The 17,366-nt window shown below is 42.9% G+C and overlaps 1 protein-coding gene across 1 annotated transcript in view; it reads right to left on the reverse strand.

Moving 5' to 3' along the window:
- CASTOR2 (cytosolic arginine sensor for mTORC1 subunit 2) overlaps positions 1-15,327 on the reverse strand; it is a 124,260-nt gene extending 108,933 nt beyond the window's left edge. The window contains exon 1 of the mRNA XM_075169016.1: positions 14,805-15,327. Coding sequence (XP_075025117.1) covers positions 14,805-14,917 — 113 coding nt within the window. The 5' untranslated portion in view covers positions 14,918-15,327. The remainder of the gene's footprint in view (positions 1-14,804) is intronic.
- Positions 15,328-17,366: the final 2,039 nt, after the last annotated feature.

The following is a 17,366-nucleotide window of genomic DNA, read 5'->3' on the forward strand; positions in this document are numbered from 1 at the left end:
CCAGCTAGTAAGGAAAAATTAAGCAGTGGCAGAGTCAGAGTCGGAAGAGTTTAAGACGTTACCTCTTAAAGAACAGATTCAGATAGATTATCTAGTAAAATCTATTTGCGTATCAGTGGCCACTTTTCCTTCAGAAGAAATACTCCAAGACTCCTTCAGTGCTAGCAGCTCAGAGCTCACAAATAACCCTTTGACAAGAAGCCAGCATGCATTCAGCAAGGATATATGGCCTACCGGGATCAGGACTCAAACCAGCTTGTTTCTCCTTCTTGTTCTTCCACAGCTCCCTGCATGCCTGTGGGTAAATCACTCAATCTTCCCGTGCCTAAATTCCACATTTGTATAAGAGGGATAATCACTCTTCGCTACTACAGAGGGCCATTGTCAGGCTGCATTTACTGGTGATTGACAGGAGCCTAGGTACTACAGACATGCACCACAAAGAATCGCCCCTCTGCCCCAAATGCTTTATGAAAAACAAATGTTCCTTAAAAAGCAGGTTTCACATTCAGTTCCCTAGTAGTTATCACAAAGAACAGCAATTTAACAAAGACTCTCTAAAAAAAAAAAACAAGACAATTTGACAATGTCCTTTCAACCTGACATTTAAAAAAACTACATGCACAATTACATACAATAAAGATAACAACAAAACAAGAGAACAAAAAAGGTGGGCAATATTGTTCCTTCTGGCTTAAAAAAAAAATTACAGTGCACCCGCTTTGCCAGTTAAATAGGTGATGTGACAGGTCCCTAGTTCATCTTGGGACAATTTGAGAACAGAATGATTAGCAGTGTATGATGACAGTGATCACTAGCTGGTTCCTGGAGAGCTGATAAGTTATTAAGCTAAACAATGCATCACTATTATGAGCAAGTCAGTGCACTAACTGCAATTTCCTTGATAGCTGAGCGGTGCATGATTATACTTGTCCACTCAGACTCCCTGCTGGCAGCTCCGTATTCTGCTATTGTTCTGAGCTCTAGAGTCTTCCCGGTGCCCAGGATACAGCCGCATGAAAATGTATTCTTCATATTCAGCCTTCGTTGTGGCAGCTGTCATCTGAAGGATACTGGGAAGAGAGACATTCTCTATCCTGAAGCACAGCTATTAGAGCCCCTAAAAACATGTGGTTTTGTTTGTCAGCACGAGCTACCTCTCATTTCTAGCTGAGGCAATTTCCATTTCAAGAGTGCTCCGACTTTGGAATGACACATATATACCTACATATATATTATACACATACATACATATATATGTGCGTTTATGTGAATTAAAAAACCACACATACATACAAGTACATTTCTGGTTGTTTTCTTTATGACTCTCAGGAAGACTGCTGTTATTACTGGAAGCTCAAACGGACATCTTTCATCTCATACTTCTCTCAAGGTATAAGCAAAGACGACAGAGCACACCTCCACTAACCAACCTAGAAAACTCGAACAGAAAAGGCAAAAGAAAAAGAAGGCAGCAGCCAGCTGACAAGGATTTCAAGTGGTAATACAAAGATAGGCTGGAGACACGGCCTTCATCTGTCCTACCGAAAAGAGGCAGTTCTAGTGGCGGAGATGATGCAGGACCTGGAAAAAACAGTCAGGTCCTACTGCAGACCTGCTTTGTGAGACGATAAGCCACTCGCCCTCCTATGTGCCTCAGTTTCTTCCTCTGCAAAAAAAGTCACCAGCATCTCCCCACTGCGCAGAGGTGCAGCGCTGTGAGGGTGATCCCCGGAGTGCACAGGGATTACTGCTGCACAGTGGGGCAGTGCGGGAGCCTGATGCTGCACTGCTGGAGAAACGGGGTAAAGCGAGTCCCTAACCCACATGGTCATGTGGAGAGAGAAGAACAGAGACCCCCATTTTGATTCCCTAAACTAATTCTCAGGAACATATCTTCACTCTCGTCTGCATCATCAGTCACACTAAGCCTCCCCTCCCTTCGGTGCATTTTTACCATGCTCTTGTCCTGAACGTCATCAGCTAGTCTGTCCAGAAGGCTAAATTTTTAAACCCCCTAAGTGTCTTCCCCTCCAACAGCAACAGACATTTCAGAGTGTAAGCCCCATTGGCTTCCAATGAGCCTTGGGGTGCCAAGTGCTTAAGTCGTTTTTTTTTAAATGGGCCTTAGGTGATTCTGAAAATATTATCATGTACCTCACATTAGATTTGATATAAAGTGAACATTAAGCGGGAAGAAAACCTGACACTGAGAGCATTTGACAAGTGCTTAAAAGGTAGGTCCTAATTCATTTTAAACTTTGTTTTATGTAAGACTCATTTAAGGAGCACCATGAAATTGTTTCATTGTCCTTTTCTCTGTGCTGATCCTGCAAGGAATGTATAATCAGTAATATGTTTAAACAAGCCAAGGAAAAAGTACCACTCTATTTTGAATCCAGGAACTGTTCTATTCCTGTCACTGAGTTTTTTCAAACCCAAGTAAAAGGGAAGAACCGTTACTGTTGGAATTAAAAACACAAAATGAGCAAATATAATATTCAAAACATGATACATGTAATGCACATAGGATAAGCCTACCCTATAGTTCTGAAAAAAGTTAACACCATTGCTATTTGCATATCTCATATCTTTACAAATAAATTATTTCTATCCTTACAACAAGATCTAATCATCTGACCATTTTCCTGGGCAGTAAAATAGGTTAAGAAGTCAATCATTTCTACTGCAACTCCGAACTTAACCATCCCGTAGCTGTGCTACTGCAACTGCCTGTGAGCTGTGCCATAAACATAACCAAAATGATTTGGCTTCAAAGATGTGGGGTTTTTTGGGGTTGGTTTTTTTTTTTTTCTTCCTTTTCCCTGAACTTGGATCACACTCAGCAAGTTAACAGCAACTTCCACAACACTGGAGGTGGGAACTGTTGACTCCGGGCCAGGGATTTCATCAACTGCTTTGCTATGATCCTCCAACCCCACCCTCAGTATCCAGCCAACGGAGACTGCACCTAAAGATAGAGCCATTAACTGTTCTAAGTACCGTGGCCATCTACAAATCTGTAAGAAAAATGCATGGTTATGTTCCAGTCAGTGGGAATGCAAAAGGAGATAAACAGCAATAACATGCCATGGAAGGCTATCAAACATGGATTAACAGCCAAGGATGTATCAGTTTAAAGCCTCAGTGATACACTATAAACATAGAAGAAAATGAATTTAAAGCATATGCTCATGGACACAAGTCTTACATGAAGCATTTTACACATACGTGCACATACTATTTATCATTTCTGACTTTTTTCCTGTTTTTTTTTCCACCAATAATTAAGTCATTATCACCTTTACAATGACATTCCACTCACAATACGCTGCTTCACAAAATCATTAAAAGCTAATAGATAACCGTATTGTTTTGGGACTATTTCATATTTAAATCATTGCCTAAGATTACAATTCAACCACCATCTGAATGAACAAAGCCATTCAAACGGGTACAGGACACCCGAAGTCCTTTTAATTTAGTCATTCCAGGCTGATTTCACACTCCTGCGCAAACGAAAAGTGTTTCTGGGCTGTCACAGCGTAAGAGCTACCAGGGGATAGCTCAGGGATTCCACGCAAACCCTTCCCTTAGAGACTTTCACCCTTCCTCAGACGAAGGCTTTCCCTACGTACAAAGACAGAGCGCTTGTCCCGGGGTCAAGCCTCAGCAGCCCCCGGACTACAGCACTGCGATGGGTAATGTGACAAGGCATAGAGCCAAGAAAATGACTGTACATACAGGAATTATGAGAACCACTCGGAAATGCAGGGCCTTGGAGTAACCTGACACCAATATGAAGACTACAGAGAAAACTCATATAGTGTGGTTTCATCGCATGACCACTATTACAGTAGGATTTCAGAAACTGCACAATAACCACAGCGCAACTTTTACTGTAGGGCATCCACCACACAATACTGTACATTGAAGTCAAACCAAGTAACATTTGGATTTCATGCCATTCTAAGACTTTCCCTTACTTACGTCAAGGACATAAATAAAACTCCTGTGTAGAAGGCTTGGGTAGAGGTAGCTTAATTAGTCTTGTACATCCATCTAACACCCTTACAAATTGTAATTCAGCTCTCTGCACTGGTACAGAAGTGAGTACATGCCCTTTCCCAAGGCAAGCTTTGCTCCTAGCCAGCTATGGAATTTTTTGGCTTCTAGTTTGTTTAAGTTAAAGCAGCCTTGAGGCTCCTCTAACTTCAGCTAGTTTTTCACAGTTTACAGCCAATAAGCAGTTTCACATGAAATGCTCACAAAGAAACATAAAGGACCAATAAATTACTGCAGTAGAGAGTTTTTCCTCCATACCAACAGTTCTCTCCGAAACTGAAAGCTTGTACAATCTCACTCTTAAGTTCAAAAAGCACTTTGTCCTGTTTAAACAAGACATTAAATCACACATTATAATGCTATGCGGAAAGTAATGCCAAACAGAGCAAAGCGTTACAATGTCAACAAGGTCAACAACATGTTAACACAGAAGAGAGCAAGGCTCCATGCACGGCTTGAAGTACAAGATCCAACTGGGCAAAATCCTTAGCAACCTGCTCTAGTTGACTCTGCCTTGAGCTGGGGGTTGGGCTAGATGATCTTCAGAGATCCTTCCTGACCTCAACCATTCTGTGAAGATTTGCTACTTTCTAATTTTGTGATGACAGCATGGTACCGGGCTTAGACTGAAAACAACACAAAAAGGTTAAGGCTCCACTATGGCATTAACGGCGAAAGTCCTGTGAGAGGCTCCCATATAGTTATGAGACGTCCATGCTCATTCACCAGGCCGACCCCGTGCTTTGTCATCTTCTGTTCCTTTTCCTCTCCCCGCCATTGCTCCCCTCCAGAAAACCATAAAGCCTGCTTTGGTCCAGCTGAATTCTTGCTAAACTTTTCTGTGCTTAGCCAAAATTATACTGGTCTAGCAAAGTGGTTCCTGGCAGCCATCAAAATATTGTTACACCTGTATGTCAGAAATACTGAAAAGAAAGCAACCATTAAAAAAAAAATTCTGTGTCAAAAGTGATGCTCTGTTCTTTAGAAATCCAGTCGTTTTGCACATTTGTAACTACCATTACCTTGCCTGCAGTGCAGGTAACTCAAATCCATTTCATCTTCCAGAATAATGTATTAATTTCATTTGCACAGAAATTGCTATAGACTGTCTACTCTTAACAAAAACAATAATCTATCTCAACTTGTGTCCCCTTCGTCCATAAAAGGTAAGTATTGCAAAACACATAGTCCCACCACTCACCGCAGAAAACCATTCACTAACTAGTCTAAAACCTGCGGTAAGCTCAGGACAGAATGAGCCACAAGCATATGGTTTCACACCTTGCTAGCTCAGCAGATGCAAACAAGCCACGCACATTAAAACTCTGCTTGGCTTATGAAAATGCCAAATGGGTAATAACGTGCAACTCAAAACACATCATCTCAGTATATCATAAACTGTCCTAAATTTATCCCCACAGTGGTGAGAGACAGTTTAATTCTAACATTTCCATTTTGCAACCAAGTAGTTCGAACACGAAAACAATTAAAGCACAATTTTATTTTAACATTAGCTAATCTGATTTAAAGATATCCGAAATCATTTTTTGAGTGATGGCATCTTAGGTGTAAATAAGATAATTTAAATAACAATTATGAAAAGAAGTATGTTTGCTGCTGAAACTCCAAAGCAAATTAAACAAGTCAATTGAGGAGAAATCGGTGACAAAGCAACTGGAACCAGTCCATTTACGCAATAAGCCAGATTTTGACAGCAACAGCATCTTCTGCAAGAAGGGAGAATATTTTCCTCATTGCAAATTACTCAGTTCAGTTCAGAATGATCACTGGTTCATTCCAGGTTGAGAAACAAATTAGGAACTGAAAAAGCAAGTAAACTTGGTTTTTTCCTTCCAGTCTGCAAACAAGGAGTAGGTGTGGGAGACTGGGATCTACTAGCTCCAATGCCTTGACAAGCATAGTCTCAGGTCACCATCAGTTTTGTTTGTTTAGTACAGGTCACATTACACTGCTCAGTTACAAACACAAAATAGGCCAAGGTTTTTTTCCTAAATACTCAGCACATTTAATATTGCTTGTTAGTTTAAAAACAGCAAATGAAAATGTTTGTTTTCCACGCTATAATCAAACTCCTATTTCCACCCAAAAGCAGCTTGAAAAAGATCACAACTGAAAGATTAATCATGTAATAAGTCATCCATCATTTTCAAAAAAGCACAAAAATAAAGACTAAGTAAATCTATGTAAATGTATACAGTTGCTTAGATGCATACAGAGTATATCCTTCTCATTATTAAGAACAACCTTTTTTTCTTTTTGCCAAGACTACATTTATTTGCAAGCGAGTGCCTTAGAGGTTATCAAAGGAGAAGAGTCAATCTTTCTTTAGGAAAAGAAATAAAAGCTACAAATGTTAAACAAGATTAACATGGGCCATTTCAATCAAGGTCTCCGACTTGTCAACTTCAACCAACTCACCCTGTAAAACAGGATATACGTCTGGAATAATAAAGGGTTGAATACTGATCTTTTCACCACAGAACTAGGATAAATATTGCAGTATCACTAAAACCAGTGCATATCATTACCCAGATTCTCTGACACATAACATTTCTAAAAAGCCTGAACAGAAAAAGACAAGGAGAGTCACACCTACGTTTTAACTGTTCTATCCATGTCAAAACTTGTAAATTTTCCCCTCCCAGCTTTAGAAATTCCCCCAGTGTCACTTTTTAAAATTCACCTATTTGAATATGTAAGACTTAAAGTTTGCATTTTACTCTAAACTTAAGCGGTGTAGCTTGCCACACCTTATGACATCTCTAGTATCCTCTGTAACACGGACACCAAAACTTTGCAGGCAAAGAAAACGAACTTTTCCTTTACATTTACATCTTGATCAAACACACATTCACACTTACAAGAGGGTTGGGTTCCTACTTAGTAAACAATTTGTATTGAAAGAATTTGAGTCAAGGACAGCCTACTACCAATAACAGCCTACATCTCCCTACAACTACTGGCCAATAACTAGCACAAGTATCAGAAAACCATCTATTCCATCACATTAACGAAACTTAATTGGACCATAAAGGTCTGAAAAAATCACTTTGCCTACTGAGGCATCCCCACAAAAGCGTATCTCAGAAGTCCCCAAAAGATTAACAAATGGTTTGCCGCCACCAAGCAAACTCACCACCTCTTTTCCATGTGCCAGCTTTGTGCTAAATAGCAACTCTGATATCGCAGCGTTACGGCTGTGAGCCTTCTAAAGCAGGCTGCAGTTCAGAAGTAGACTTTTTATTTTAATCTCTAGTAAAGCACATTTAACAGACCAAAGTAAGGAAGTCAGTTCTGGTTGGTGAGGAAGTTTAGGCAATCACTGCTTTTTTTTTGCATGCAAAAATAAAACTTTATCAACCAGTACAAAATGTTTATTATACATCAGACCACAAAAATGAGATCAGATTCTCTGTTTCCATGGTCAGCACAGTAAAACTTTGTGCAATAAGTCTGAAACTAACACAGGATCATATAGTCACAAACCAAGCTTAATCAATCTTTATTTCTTCTGTGACATAATAAAACATTTTTGTCTGTTGGTTTCTCTCTTAACAAATATATCTTATGGTTAGCTACAAAAAACTAAGCTGAGCTTGGGGGGAAGAGAGATCTTTTTACTTTGAAATGATAACTGCAACTTACAGGCTTTGCTCTGTTGATTCTGAACTGCAATGAATGGAGTTATTTCCTCACATTCCTGTTGTATAATTCTTCCTTTACCAGCCTTCAGCTATCAGCAGATCAGAGCTGGAGTTTACTCTGGAGTTGGCAGTAAACAAAAGAACAAATCTGCACTGTTTCCTCTGAAAAAAGAAATTGTAGCCCTTGTCCAAATATATTAAAACATTGAAACACGCAGGACGATTAAGGAGTTGTGTATTAGATAAATGAGGTAGTGTGCTCAACAGATTAAAAAAAAAGAGAAGAATTAAGTGGAAAGATTTACATATTTATAGAGCACAAACAAGGCATTGTCAAATAGTTCCAGCCATCAAATGGAACCTAGTTTAAGTTATAACTCAGTGGAAGGAGTAGCCTGTGGATTCAAACTATTGTGTTAATGAACAACTCATCTGTTACTTCTTGATGACGAATGCGCAACAGTCATACTTTTCCTTAACAGACCTGCAATACATTTGCTCTACTGCTGAAGCATAAGAGCACCCAGCTTGCAGGGCGAGCCATCTAGGAACTAATAAAAGCCACATTTTTCATTTAAATATTGACTTTCATCTGAAGGTAATAAACAAATATTCAGCTGAAGGGATCTTTAATGAGTTACATGGCAAAAGAGAAATACTTTTTCCTCTTTTTTATTTCTCAGCTCAACATCAGTGGGCACCGGTGTTGTTTCCTTGACATCACTGATGTTGTACCTTATCCCCAGATGATGCATTACATCTATGCAACAGCTCTGCCAATGGATGGAAACAGTTTAGCATGGGAAATAAGGAAAAACAACCAGCCCACTACAAGCTACAGGCAGGTATTTATTTATTTAAAAGGCAAATGTCCAAGTTCAGACAAGAGGAAGAAAAAAAGAAATCTTAAAAAAAAAACCCAGCCCTGTTAAAACATCCAATATCTAAACCAACATTTCTCCAGCACATAGTGCTCCCCAGCATCACACTGTGGGTTTGATCCAGTACTTCTGTTCCACCTTTTGAATTTCATTTAGTTTCTAAGCACTCCTGTCAGCTTCTGACTTGGCATCAGCCTTAGCCTGATGGGACCACATGGTAGGTTGAGGACTGCATGACAGGACTGCCAGGCAAAGTGCCAGAAACAGAAAAGAAAGGGAAATAATAACAACATTTGTAGATAAACAATAAAAGACCATCAGGAAGGAAACCTGCTCTTTCCAAGGTTTAATGTATTAAAACACTGCAGAATGTTCTCACAGCCCAGTGGCAGCTGAAACACCCAGCAGCCCTTAACACAAATTGATGACATTCACAATTAAAGAGCTTATGTCCTTCGTTAGCCCAAACAAGTAACTTCCATTCTCTTTCTCATTTATCTGGTTCTCGCTAGCTCTCACTCATCCTGAATATCCACCAGCAAGTTCAGCACCATACATGCACATGGTGATGCAAACAAGAAGGCAGAGTGCTTTGGTGAAGGGCAGGCAGGCAGCTGTAGCCATGAGGCTTCCCATCATTCCAGCCTCCTGTGGTGTCTGGACATCAGCGCTTGGTCCTTCTGTAACAGATGGTCACCAAGTCAGACTAAAAAAGAAGTCCCAAAACCTCAGATATCACACACACATACATACATACACCCCCAAAAAAAGGGGGGAGGGAGAGGGGGAAATCAAGACATTTGGGAGTCTTTGCCACACCAAAAGAAAACACGAGCAACCTGTTTTAGATGAGTAAACACTGTCTTATAACTTGCAAAAGCCTTTATTCAGTGGTCTTCCTAGGACATGCAGGATGGCAGAAGCCAAGGAGGGGGTGGGAGGGGAGGGTTTTAACAACAGGAGTAACTTGCCTTTGCCAGATGATCACCCAATGTTGCAGACCGATCTGTATTTCATATAAGGGCATAAACAACATTTGTTCGTCTGACTTCATACCAAAGGAAACAGACTACTGATCTCTTGAATGTCCTCAAATGATGCATAGATACATTTTAAGCACTTGTTTGTCCTATTATGCTCTGAAATCCAAAATAGACCTTTTATTACAGTATCTCCAATTTCAGGACACCTAGACAGTAAACAAGTGATCAGGGAATGAGAAACACTTATATTAATAGCAACAACACGCTGTTCGTAAGTAGAGGTGTCAATTATTACTAAGCAAAATGGATGGATTACCGAAAATACCACCACGAACTTAGCAAAGATAACAAACCTAGTTTCATTTTTTGTTCAAAGACCAAAGAAAATCCAGCTTATTCTGTACAGTTTATCACTGTTTACTTCTTGCTATACTTTTATTAGAATGAATATTTTTAAGCACTCTCCACTCTAAGAATACCTCCTGCCTCCGAGCATCCCATGGTAGAGGCTGCATGACAAGCAGCATCGAACACGGGGCAGAGCCCAGCCTGGCTCTTCCACCCTATCCGGCTTCTCTGGGAAGCATCCCACTCGCACGGCCAGCCTTCTGTATTTAGTGCCAAATCCACAAGCTTGCAAGGTGCCTGTAATTCTGCTTCAAGTCACCAATATACACAAACCACACCTCTAGAAGAAGACCTGAGCATCTTGGAAAAGAAACCAGAGTGACAGATGCTTTTGAAATGTCTGCCTTAAACGCTTCTGTGACAAAGGTCTCATCCTTTACACATGCAGAACTTGTTCCTTCTCTTCAGCACGCTGAAATAACGACCATCTCAAACTAAACAGTACCAGAAAATTCTCAGTTAGAGATGTTAAAATTTGTGATGACCTACATAACCTACAATTATTTTAACTGCCCAGCCCTGTGAACAAACTAACCTCTCAACTTCATCCTGGTTATAACTTAATAGCATTAGAATTTAAATAATACCTTTCTTCCTCAACTACTTTATTTCACTGTTCACTACCAAATCTTTATATTAGGTACCAGAACAGAGAGAGGAAAGGCTACTTGTTAACTCATTGACTCCAGATGCCCAAGGGTCTACCAAAGCATTACCCAGAAATCAGGCTAATTACATTATACAGATACAGTGCTTGGAAGAACCCTGACCCCACTTTATTCTCCAGGACTGAAACTCTCCATATATTTTTATATACACTCAAAAGACAAGGTCAGGCTCACCTTCCTTCTCCCTACTGCATGCACTGGTGGCTCAGTGCAAGCATTATCCAAGACTGTCCTTCCTCCCCCTCCATTCAGATTTAATTCCTATGCAGTAAAAGGAGATGCAGTTAAAAATATTTTGCAATTAGGAAAAAAAAAAAAAATCAAGACAGGAATGTAGCGGCACATTAGTATGTCTATCAAGTCTTCAAGCAGGTTACTTGTGACACATCACCCAATAGCATGAGATGGTTTAGCTCTGACCAAGGAAGCGGGGACACTTCATTTTGGTGGAAGGGAAGCTGTTCTTTTTGCAGCATACAGGGAGCTGAAGGTGGGAGTATGCAGCTAAACACAGTTCTCTGCCCCAGAGAACTAACATTTACAGAGGCACGTATAAAAGAAAAAGGATGCAATGTTAAAACCAAGCACAGTTGTTATATTTACATATATAAACACGCGGCATGCCTTCTGAATAGGTGAAGATCCTTGGCACCAAGGAACTCTCAAGCCAAACACGGACATAACGCAATCAGTAAAACACTAGGATGATGACAGCAATAGCAAAAAGATTAGAGACGTGCAAATCTTCACCGTGCAACTAAAAATTACACGGATCTGATCCTCCACTGGGGTGCCTGGCAGAGCTCAGTTGAAATCAATAGGTCTGCACTAATTTACACAAGCAGAGCATCGAGAGCACATTGCTCAGTGCAACTGCTTAGGAGTTTCGCTACTATCTATTTCTGGACTACCTGTCTTAATGCAACTTGGCATAAAATACCTCATGCCTAACTTAAAGTTATGACTAATAGTGTTTTTCTTTCAGCTCAGTTCAGCCCACCTTTTTATTCACTACTGGTCTCACCTCTTCACCTCGTTAACTGCTTTCTTGCTTCTGGCCATCGGAATAGTTCCAAAATTGCTGTTCTTTGTTCAAAAAAATACTGCTATTGTAACAGAAGCTAAATTAAAAGACTCATGTCATGAACAAGGGTAGACTGAAAGTGGCAAAAGGCCAAATAAAAAGAGGGAGATTTGTTACTTTTCCTTCCCAAGGGGATTAAGAAAAACGTACAAGATTTAAAAAATTGTTCCAGCCCTTTTCCCTGGTGTATGAGAACATGAAAGAGACCCCAATACTCCCTCCAGATCACTTCTCAGAAGAGCCTGTGTAAAAATTGTAGAGTTTCTTGCATGACTAACATAAGGATACTGATGATGTCATTGCCACCTCTCTGGATCACATCTGTCCCACAAGTCATTATTTCTTACTGGCAGCCTTGCAGCACAGGTAAAAATTCTGTTTAAGGTCTCAGTGAGAAAAATGTAGGTGGTATAAGTAACTGGCATCTTTGCTATCTCACAGAAAAGATTAGCAGGGATGTAGGCCACCTTCCCCTTTCATCCTCCAAGTGGTCCTTTTCAGATGGGGTCATTGGGAAGGGAGATTTGTCTTGCACCCATATAAAAAGCTGTTGTCTCCTGGGCACATTCACTTTTTAAAGGAGGAGGAAAAAGAAACAGTGGGGTCATAAATTTATGGAGTTACATGTCCCAGAGACCCTCACCTTCCTCATACACATGGTGTTCATCAAAGCAGAAGGTCCGCAGGGCAGGGACCTTGTTTGCCTCAGGCCATGTAAAAAGCACACAGAAGAAAGCAATGTTTCAGTACTATCAGTTGTCTTGAGAATGACACAAACAAGCTTCCCCTTCTCTCCCCTGCATCTCTACTGTCTGCAAAAACAACACAACAAACAAAAGGGAAATAAATAGAAGTTTCCCATGCCAACAAACCTTTCCACAAACAGTTTTTGTTCCTGACTAGTGAGATTCCATGAAAGCTAGGGAAAGATTATCGATACGCACTGTACACGGAAAGGGCCAGACACCAGTGATCAGTGAGGCAACACCAAACTATCAAGTGCTGCAGCCAAATGCAGGACAAGGTATCACACCCCAAAGGGCTTATCTTACTGTCCTAACCCTTTCACAGCTCTCTAATGTTGAAGATATGAAATGTAGTGTGAAGCAAAGACCATCCACGAACTTAAAAAAATAAAAATGAAAGAAGAAAAAAATCCACCAAAACCCAGTCTATGCATTAGGAGTGACAGATTTAAGGATTTCACTGTTGACGTTAACAGTGACATTTTAAGCATGTGAGGGGGAGCAACAACCCCTCTGAAAAATCAGCAACCACTTTCAATTATAATGAAACAACACATTAAAAATAGAAATTTAAGATTGAAGAGCCTTTAATGCCCTGTTGAGTATTCAGAGGCAGCAGTAAACAAGGTGCTGATATACTTTACACTGCAAACAATGTTAGCGGTGAGCCAAATGGGATGAGCCCCAAATCAGAGTGAAATTTCAACGCATGAAGTTTAACTGTAAGATAAGGGACTGTAATCAAATTACACCACAAATAGGTCCATTCATCCACAAGCATTATTGCAGAGAGAGGATTGAATTACAGCTTGGAATAAAACAATTTAAGAAATAAAAAGCAAATTTATTATCTATTTATTATTTCCCTACTGCCAAAGAAAATTTCCCACCTTCATACAAGAATGCTATCCGAGATGAATCTGGGGAGAAAACTGAAATACTAATTATCAGGCTGGAAAAACAAGAACTGTTTGAGTTATTTACATTCCCATTCCTCTTTCTGAATAGAGCAACAAAGTCAACAAGCTAAGTGAAGACACAAGAATATGCATTTGCAATTCAAGTTGTTTTGCTGCGAAAGGCCTAGGCAGCTTATACACATTCAATAAACCGGCCAGAGAATTTTTCTTCCTCCCCCTAAAAAAAAAGAAAAAATTCTCACAGTGCCTTCCACTACGCTTTTCTTTTTTTTCCCCCGAAAGCTATCACAACCCATATTACTCAATACCACAATTTTTAAAGAGAACCAAGTGCAAGGCATGCGTTGCCCCTCGTCCTCCTGCAATTTGGCAGCACTGAAAAAGCACCTTTTAAAACAAACACGCGTGTGGACGATTCGCTCTTTCAGTAAGTGCTGCAAGGAACAACAACCAGGGAAAAAAAAAAAAAAGAGCGAGAGGAAAAAAAAACTACTCCTCCTCCTCCTCCTGCCGTTGCTGCCTTTGTTGTCCGGCGGCGCCCCGTGCCCGCAGCCTGCCCCGGCCGGGCCCCCCCGGCCCCCACCTGTTCCCATTCATCCGCTCGCCGCTGAGCGGCCCGGGCAGGGCTGCAGGAGGCGGGAGCCTCGCCGGGGGCTGCCCGAAAGCCTTGCGGGGGGACCCCGAACTCCAGCGCTGACCCCCATCGCCATCTCCCAGGCTTGGGATGGGGGAACGTGTGTAGGGAAGACCCAGGTGTCCCGCCTCACCCCCAAAAACCCCTGCCCTCTGGCGAGGAGGGTGTCCCCCCTCACCCCAGCACCCTGACTTCTTGCAAGGAGGGTGCCCTCACCCACCCCGGCACCCTGCCCCTTTACAAGGAGGGTGTCCCCCTCACTCAGCACTCTGCCCCTCTGCAGGCAGAAGGGTACCCTACCCCCTTGCAAGCAGGGTGCCCCTCACCCCAGGACCCTGCCCCCTTGCAAGCAGGGTGCCCCTCACCCCAGGACCCTGCCCCCTTGCAAGAAGGGGTGTCCTCCATCCCCGGACCCTGCTTTTTTTCAAGAAGGAGGGCGCCCCCCACCCCATCACCCCCCCCCCTAGCGAGAAGGAGGCTGCCCTGCCCCCTTGCAAGGAAGGCACCCCCCACCCCAGCCCCTTCGCAGGGACGGAGGGTGCCCCCAACTCCAGCACCCTGCCCTTCTGCAGGAAGGAGGGTGCCCTCCCAGCACCCGGCCCCCTTGTAGGAAGGAGGAACCCCCTCAGCACCCTGCCCCCTCGCAAGGAGGGTGCCCCCCAACACCCCGTGCCCTTGCAAGGAGGGCGCCCGGCCCCCTCTCGAGGAAAGCGCCCCCCGCCCCGGCGCTGCCCCATCCCCGACACCTACCTCGTCTTGGAGGACAGGAAAGCAAGTTTGATTAATCCATAGGTAAACAACTGGATGCTCTCCTTGGCTATGCTGGCCACTCTGAGCCTGTGCTCTAGGATGTGCAGTTCCATCTTTTCCTCTTTCTCATTTGTAGTTCATCTATCCCTGGGGTTTATTTTGTGTTTTTGAATGGGGAGGGGGAGGGGGGCTGCTATTGTCGGTGCCTTTTATTTTTTTTCTTTTTTTTCTTCCCTCTCCCCTGGCTCCTTCTCCTTCCCGGCTCCGGGGGCGGGCAGGGGGGGTGAGGCAGCAGAGGGTGCAAAAGTTGGACCAGCGGGGGAGGCCGGCGGGGCGCGGAGCGGAGCCGGGCAGGGAGGCAGCGGAGCCCGGAGTGCCGAGCAGCTGGTGCTCGCTGGAACAAACAACTTGCCACTCAACCCCGGCCCAGCGCGCCTGCGCGCCGCCCCGCTGCATGCCGGGGCTTGGAGTCCGCGCCGCCGCCGCGGGGCGGGGCGGGGCGGGGCGGGGCGGGGCGGTCGGTCGGTCCGCCCTGCCCTGCCCTGCCCTGCCCTGGGGAGGGGGCCCGGGCAGCCCCTCCCCACCCCACGACCTCTGCCTTCAGGTGCGATTTTGAGCAGTTACTTTAAATTTCCTTTTTTTTTTTTTTTTTTTTTTTAAATTACAAATACTTGTAAGCGACGGGCCTTTTTTTGGTTTGATTTGGTTTGGTTAATTTTCATTGCACCTATCGTTTGACTTGGGCAGGGGAGGCACATAGGGCACCTGGAAAATCTTTCACAACCCAAAAGGCGGCAGAAAGGAGAACTTCACAAGTTTTCATTAACAATAGGGAAATACTCAAACCTTAGCCTGTTTATTCTTCTACGTGGCAGACAGGGGGTACTCATCTATTTCCCTGTGCAGCAAAAATAAAGTGGAAAAAAACCCAATTTGCATGAAAGGATTACAGAAGTAAAATCACAGTTGTTAAGAACATAACAGTTGGTAATGTTGGAAGGGTGACTGCCCTGTTCATCCCAGTCCTCGCCCCACTCCTCAACAAGGAGGTTGAAGGGAGGTAGGGATGGATGGACCTTCAAACCAGCACCCCAGAAATGGGGGCTGCTCTGCCACCCGGAGTGCCACAGGGCTGGCACCAAGACACTGACCCCAGCCGCGTTGTGAGAACTGGCTCCTCTGCACAGAGCCCCACTGACACCACTCAGACGAAAACAAGAATTAGATTCAGGCGTGGGGTGTTCTTAAAACAGGACTTGGGCCATAAACCTGCTTTATCTTCCATGCAGGGCCCCCTCCGAGTTCGGATCACACTGATTCTGCCATGAACAACAAAAACAACAATAATAATACCACCTAGATCACTATGGCACTTTTCATTAGTAGATCTCAAAGAGGCTTTATAAAGAGCATCAATAGCAACCCTTCTGTTTTACACGTGGGGAAACTGAGGCACAGGATGTGTCCAAGGCTGCAAGATCAGAGCTCAGTTAGTCAAGCCCCACTCCAGGCCATTCCTCTTTCCTATACAGAAGGAAGAGCTCCTGCAGTTGTAAATTAAGCTTTTAGGGCTTGTGTTCTTGTGGCAGAAATTCCTTGAATCCAGCTCCGGAGACAAGCTTCTGAAACTAGGATTTCCAAACCCTTTCTATCCTGTTAGCTCCCACCGGATAGCTATATTTCTCCCCTGGACGTGCCTGTTCTTCCTCTGCCTGTGGCCATACTTCTGAAAGGCTGTCTTAATTTTGTTATATCCCAAAAGGAAAAAACTGAAATTAGAGGCATTCATATCAATAGTTAGTTGAAATCATTCAGAGGAAAGGCAACAAAGATAAATCTCTACTTCATTTTTTAAAAGCCTTTAAAACCGAGGAGTTGTTTTCCTTCGTTGCCTCACACAGAAGTTCAGATGACTGTAAGCATTGCATTTTAGGGAGCTGAAGAGGGTTTTTAAATCTGCTTCCACTGACAGTTCAAGGTCTTGGTCTTCAAATCTCTGGGTGTATCTGCACCCAGCTACAAAAAGTGCCTGCACCTGCATCTACAAATCACAGACATATCTGTGTTCCTCTGGGACAATGCAGACCACAGAGTCCAGAAGGAAGCAGCCAGGGACAAAACATGCACCGTCAAGGTTGCTGTGAGCTTCCAGAGGAAATCAGACAAATGTAGCCTGAATCACTTCTAGGAAATGCTGCAAAACTTTCCTCTTTTAAAAGATTTTTCCATCATAATCAGGGCAACATTCACAACATCAACTCTTCCCCTTCCCACTTAGAGAAAAAATATGCTGCCCCCAAGCAGAGCTTTCTCAACCCAGAGAGCCCAGACACCCCAGGAAGGCCACCAGGGATTATGCTATTACCAGTCTAATTACCACAGAAAATGCTTACATGAAACAATGAGAGATGGTAGAATAAACCCAAAGGTAAAATCAGGGGGGACCTTTTGAAGCAAGCAAATCATCAGAGACTTTGTTCTGCCTGCAGGGAAGGAGAAAAGAGGCCCTGAGTTAGTCATCTGGATTTACTAAAAAAAGAAGAATCAAGCAAACAAGCAAAA

This window comes from Calonectris borealis, chromosome 19 (assembly GCF_964195595.1).
Source record: "Calonectris borealis chromosome 19, bCalBor7.hap1.2, whole genome shotgun sequence".
In the NCBI taxonomy this organism is placed as follows: domain Eukaryota; kingdom Metazoa; phylum Chordata; class Aves; order Procellariiformes; family Procellariidae; genus Calonectris; species Calonectris borealis.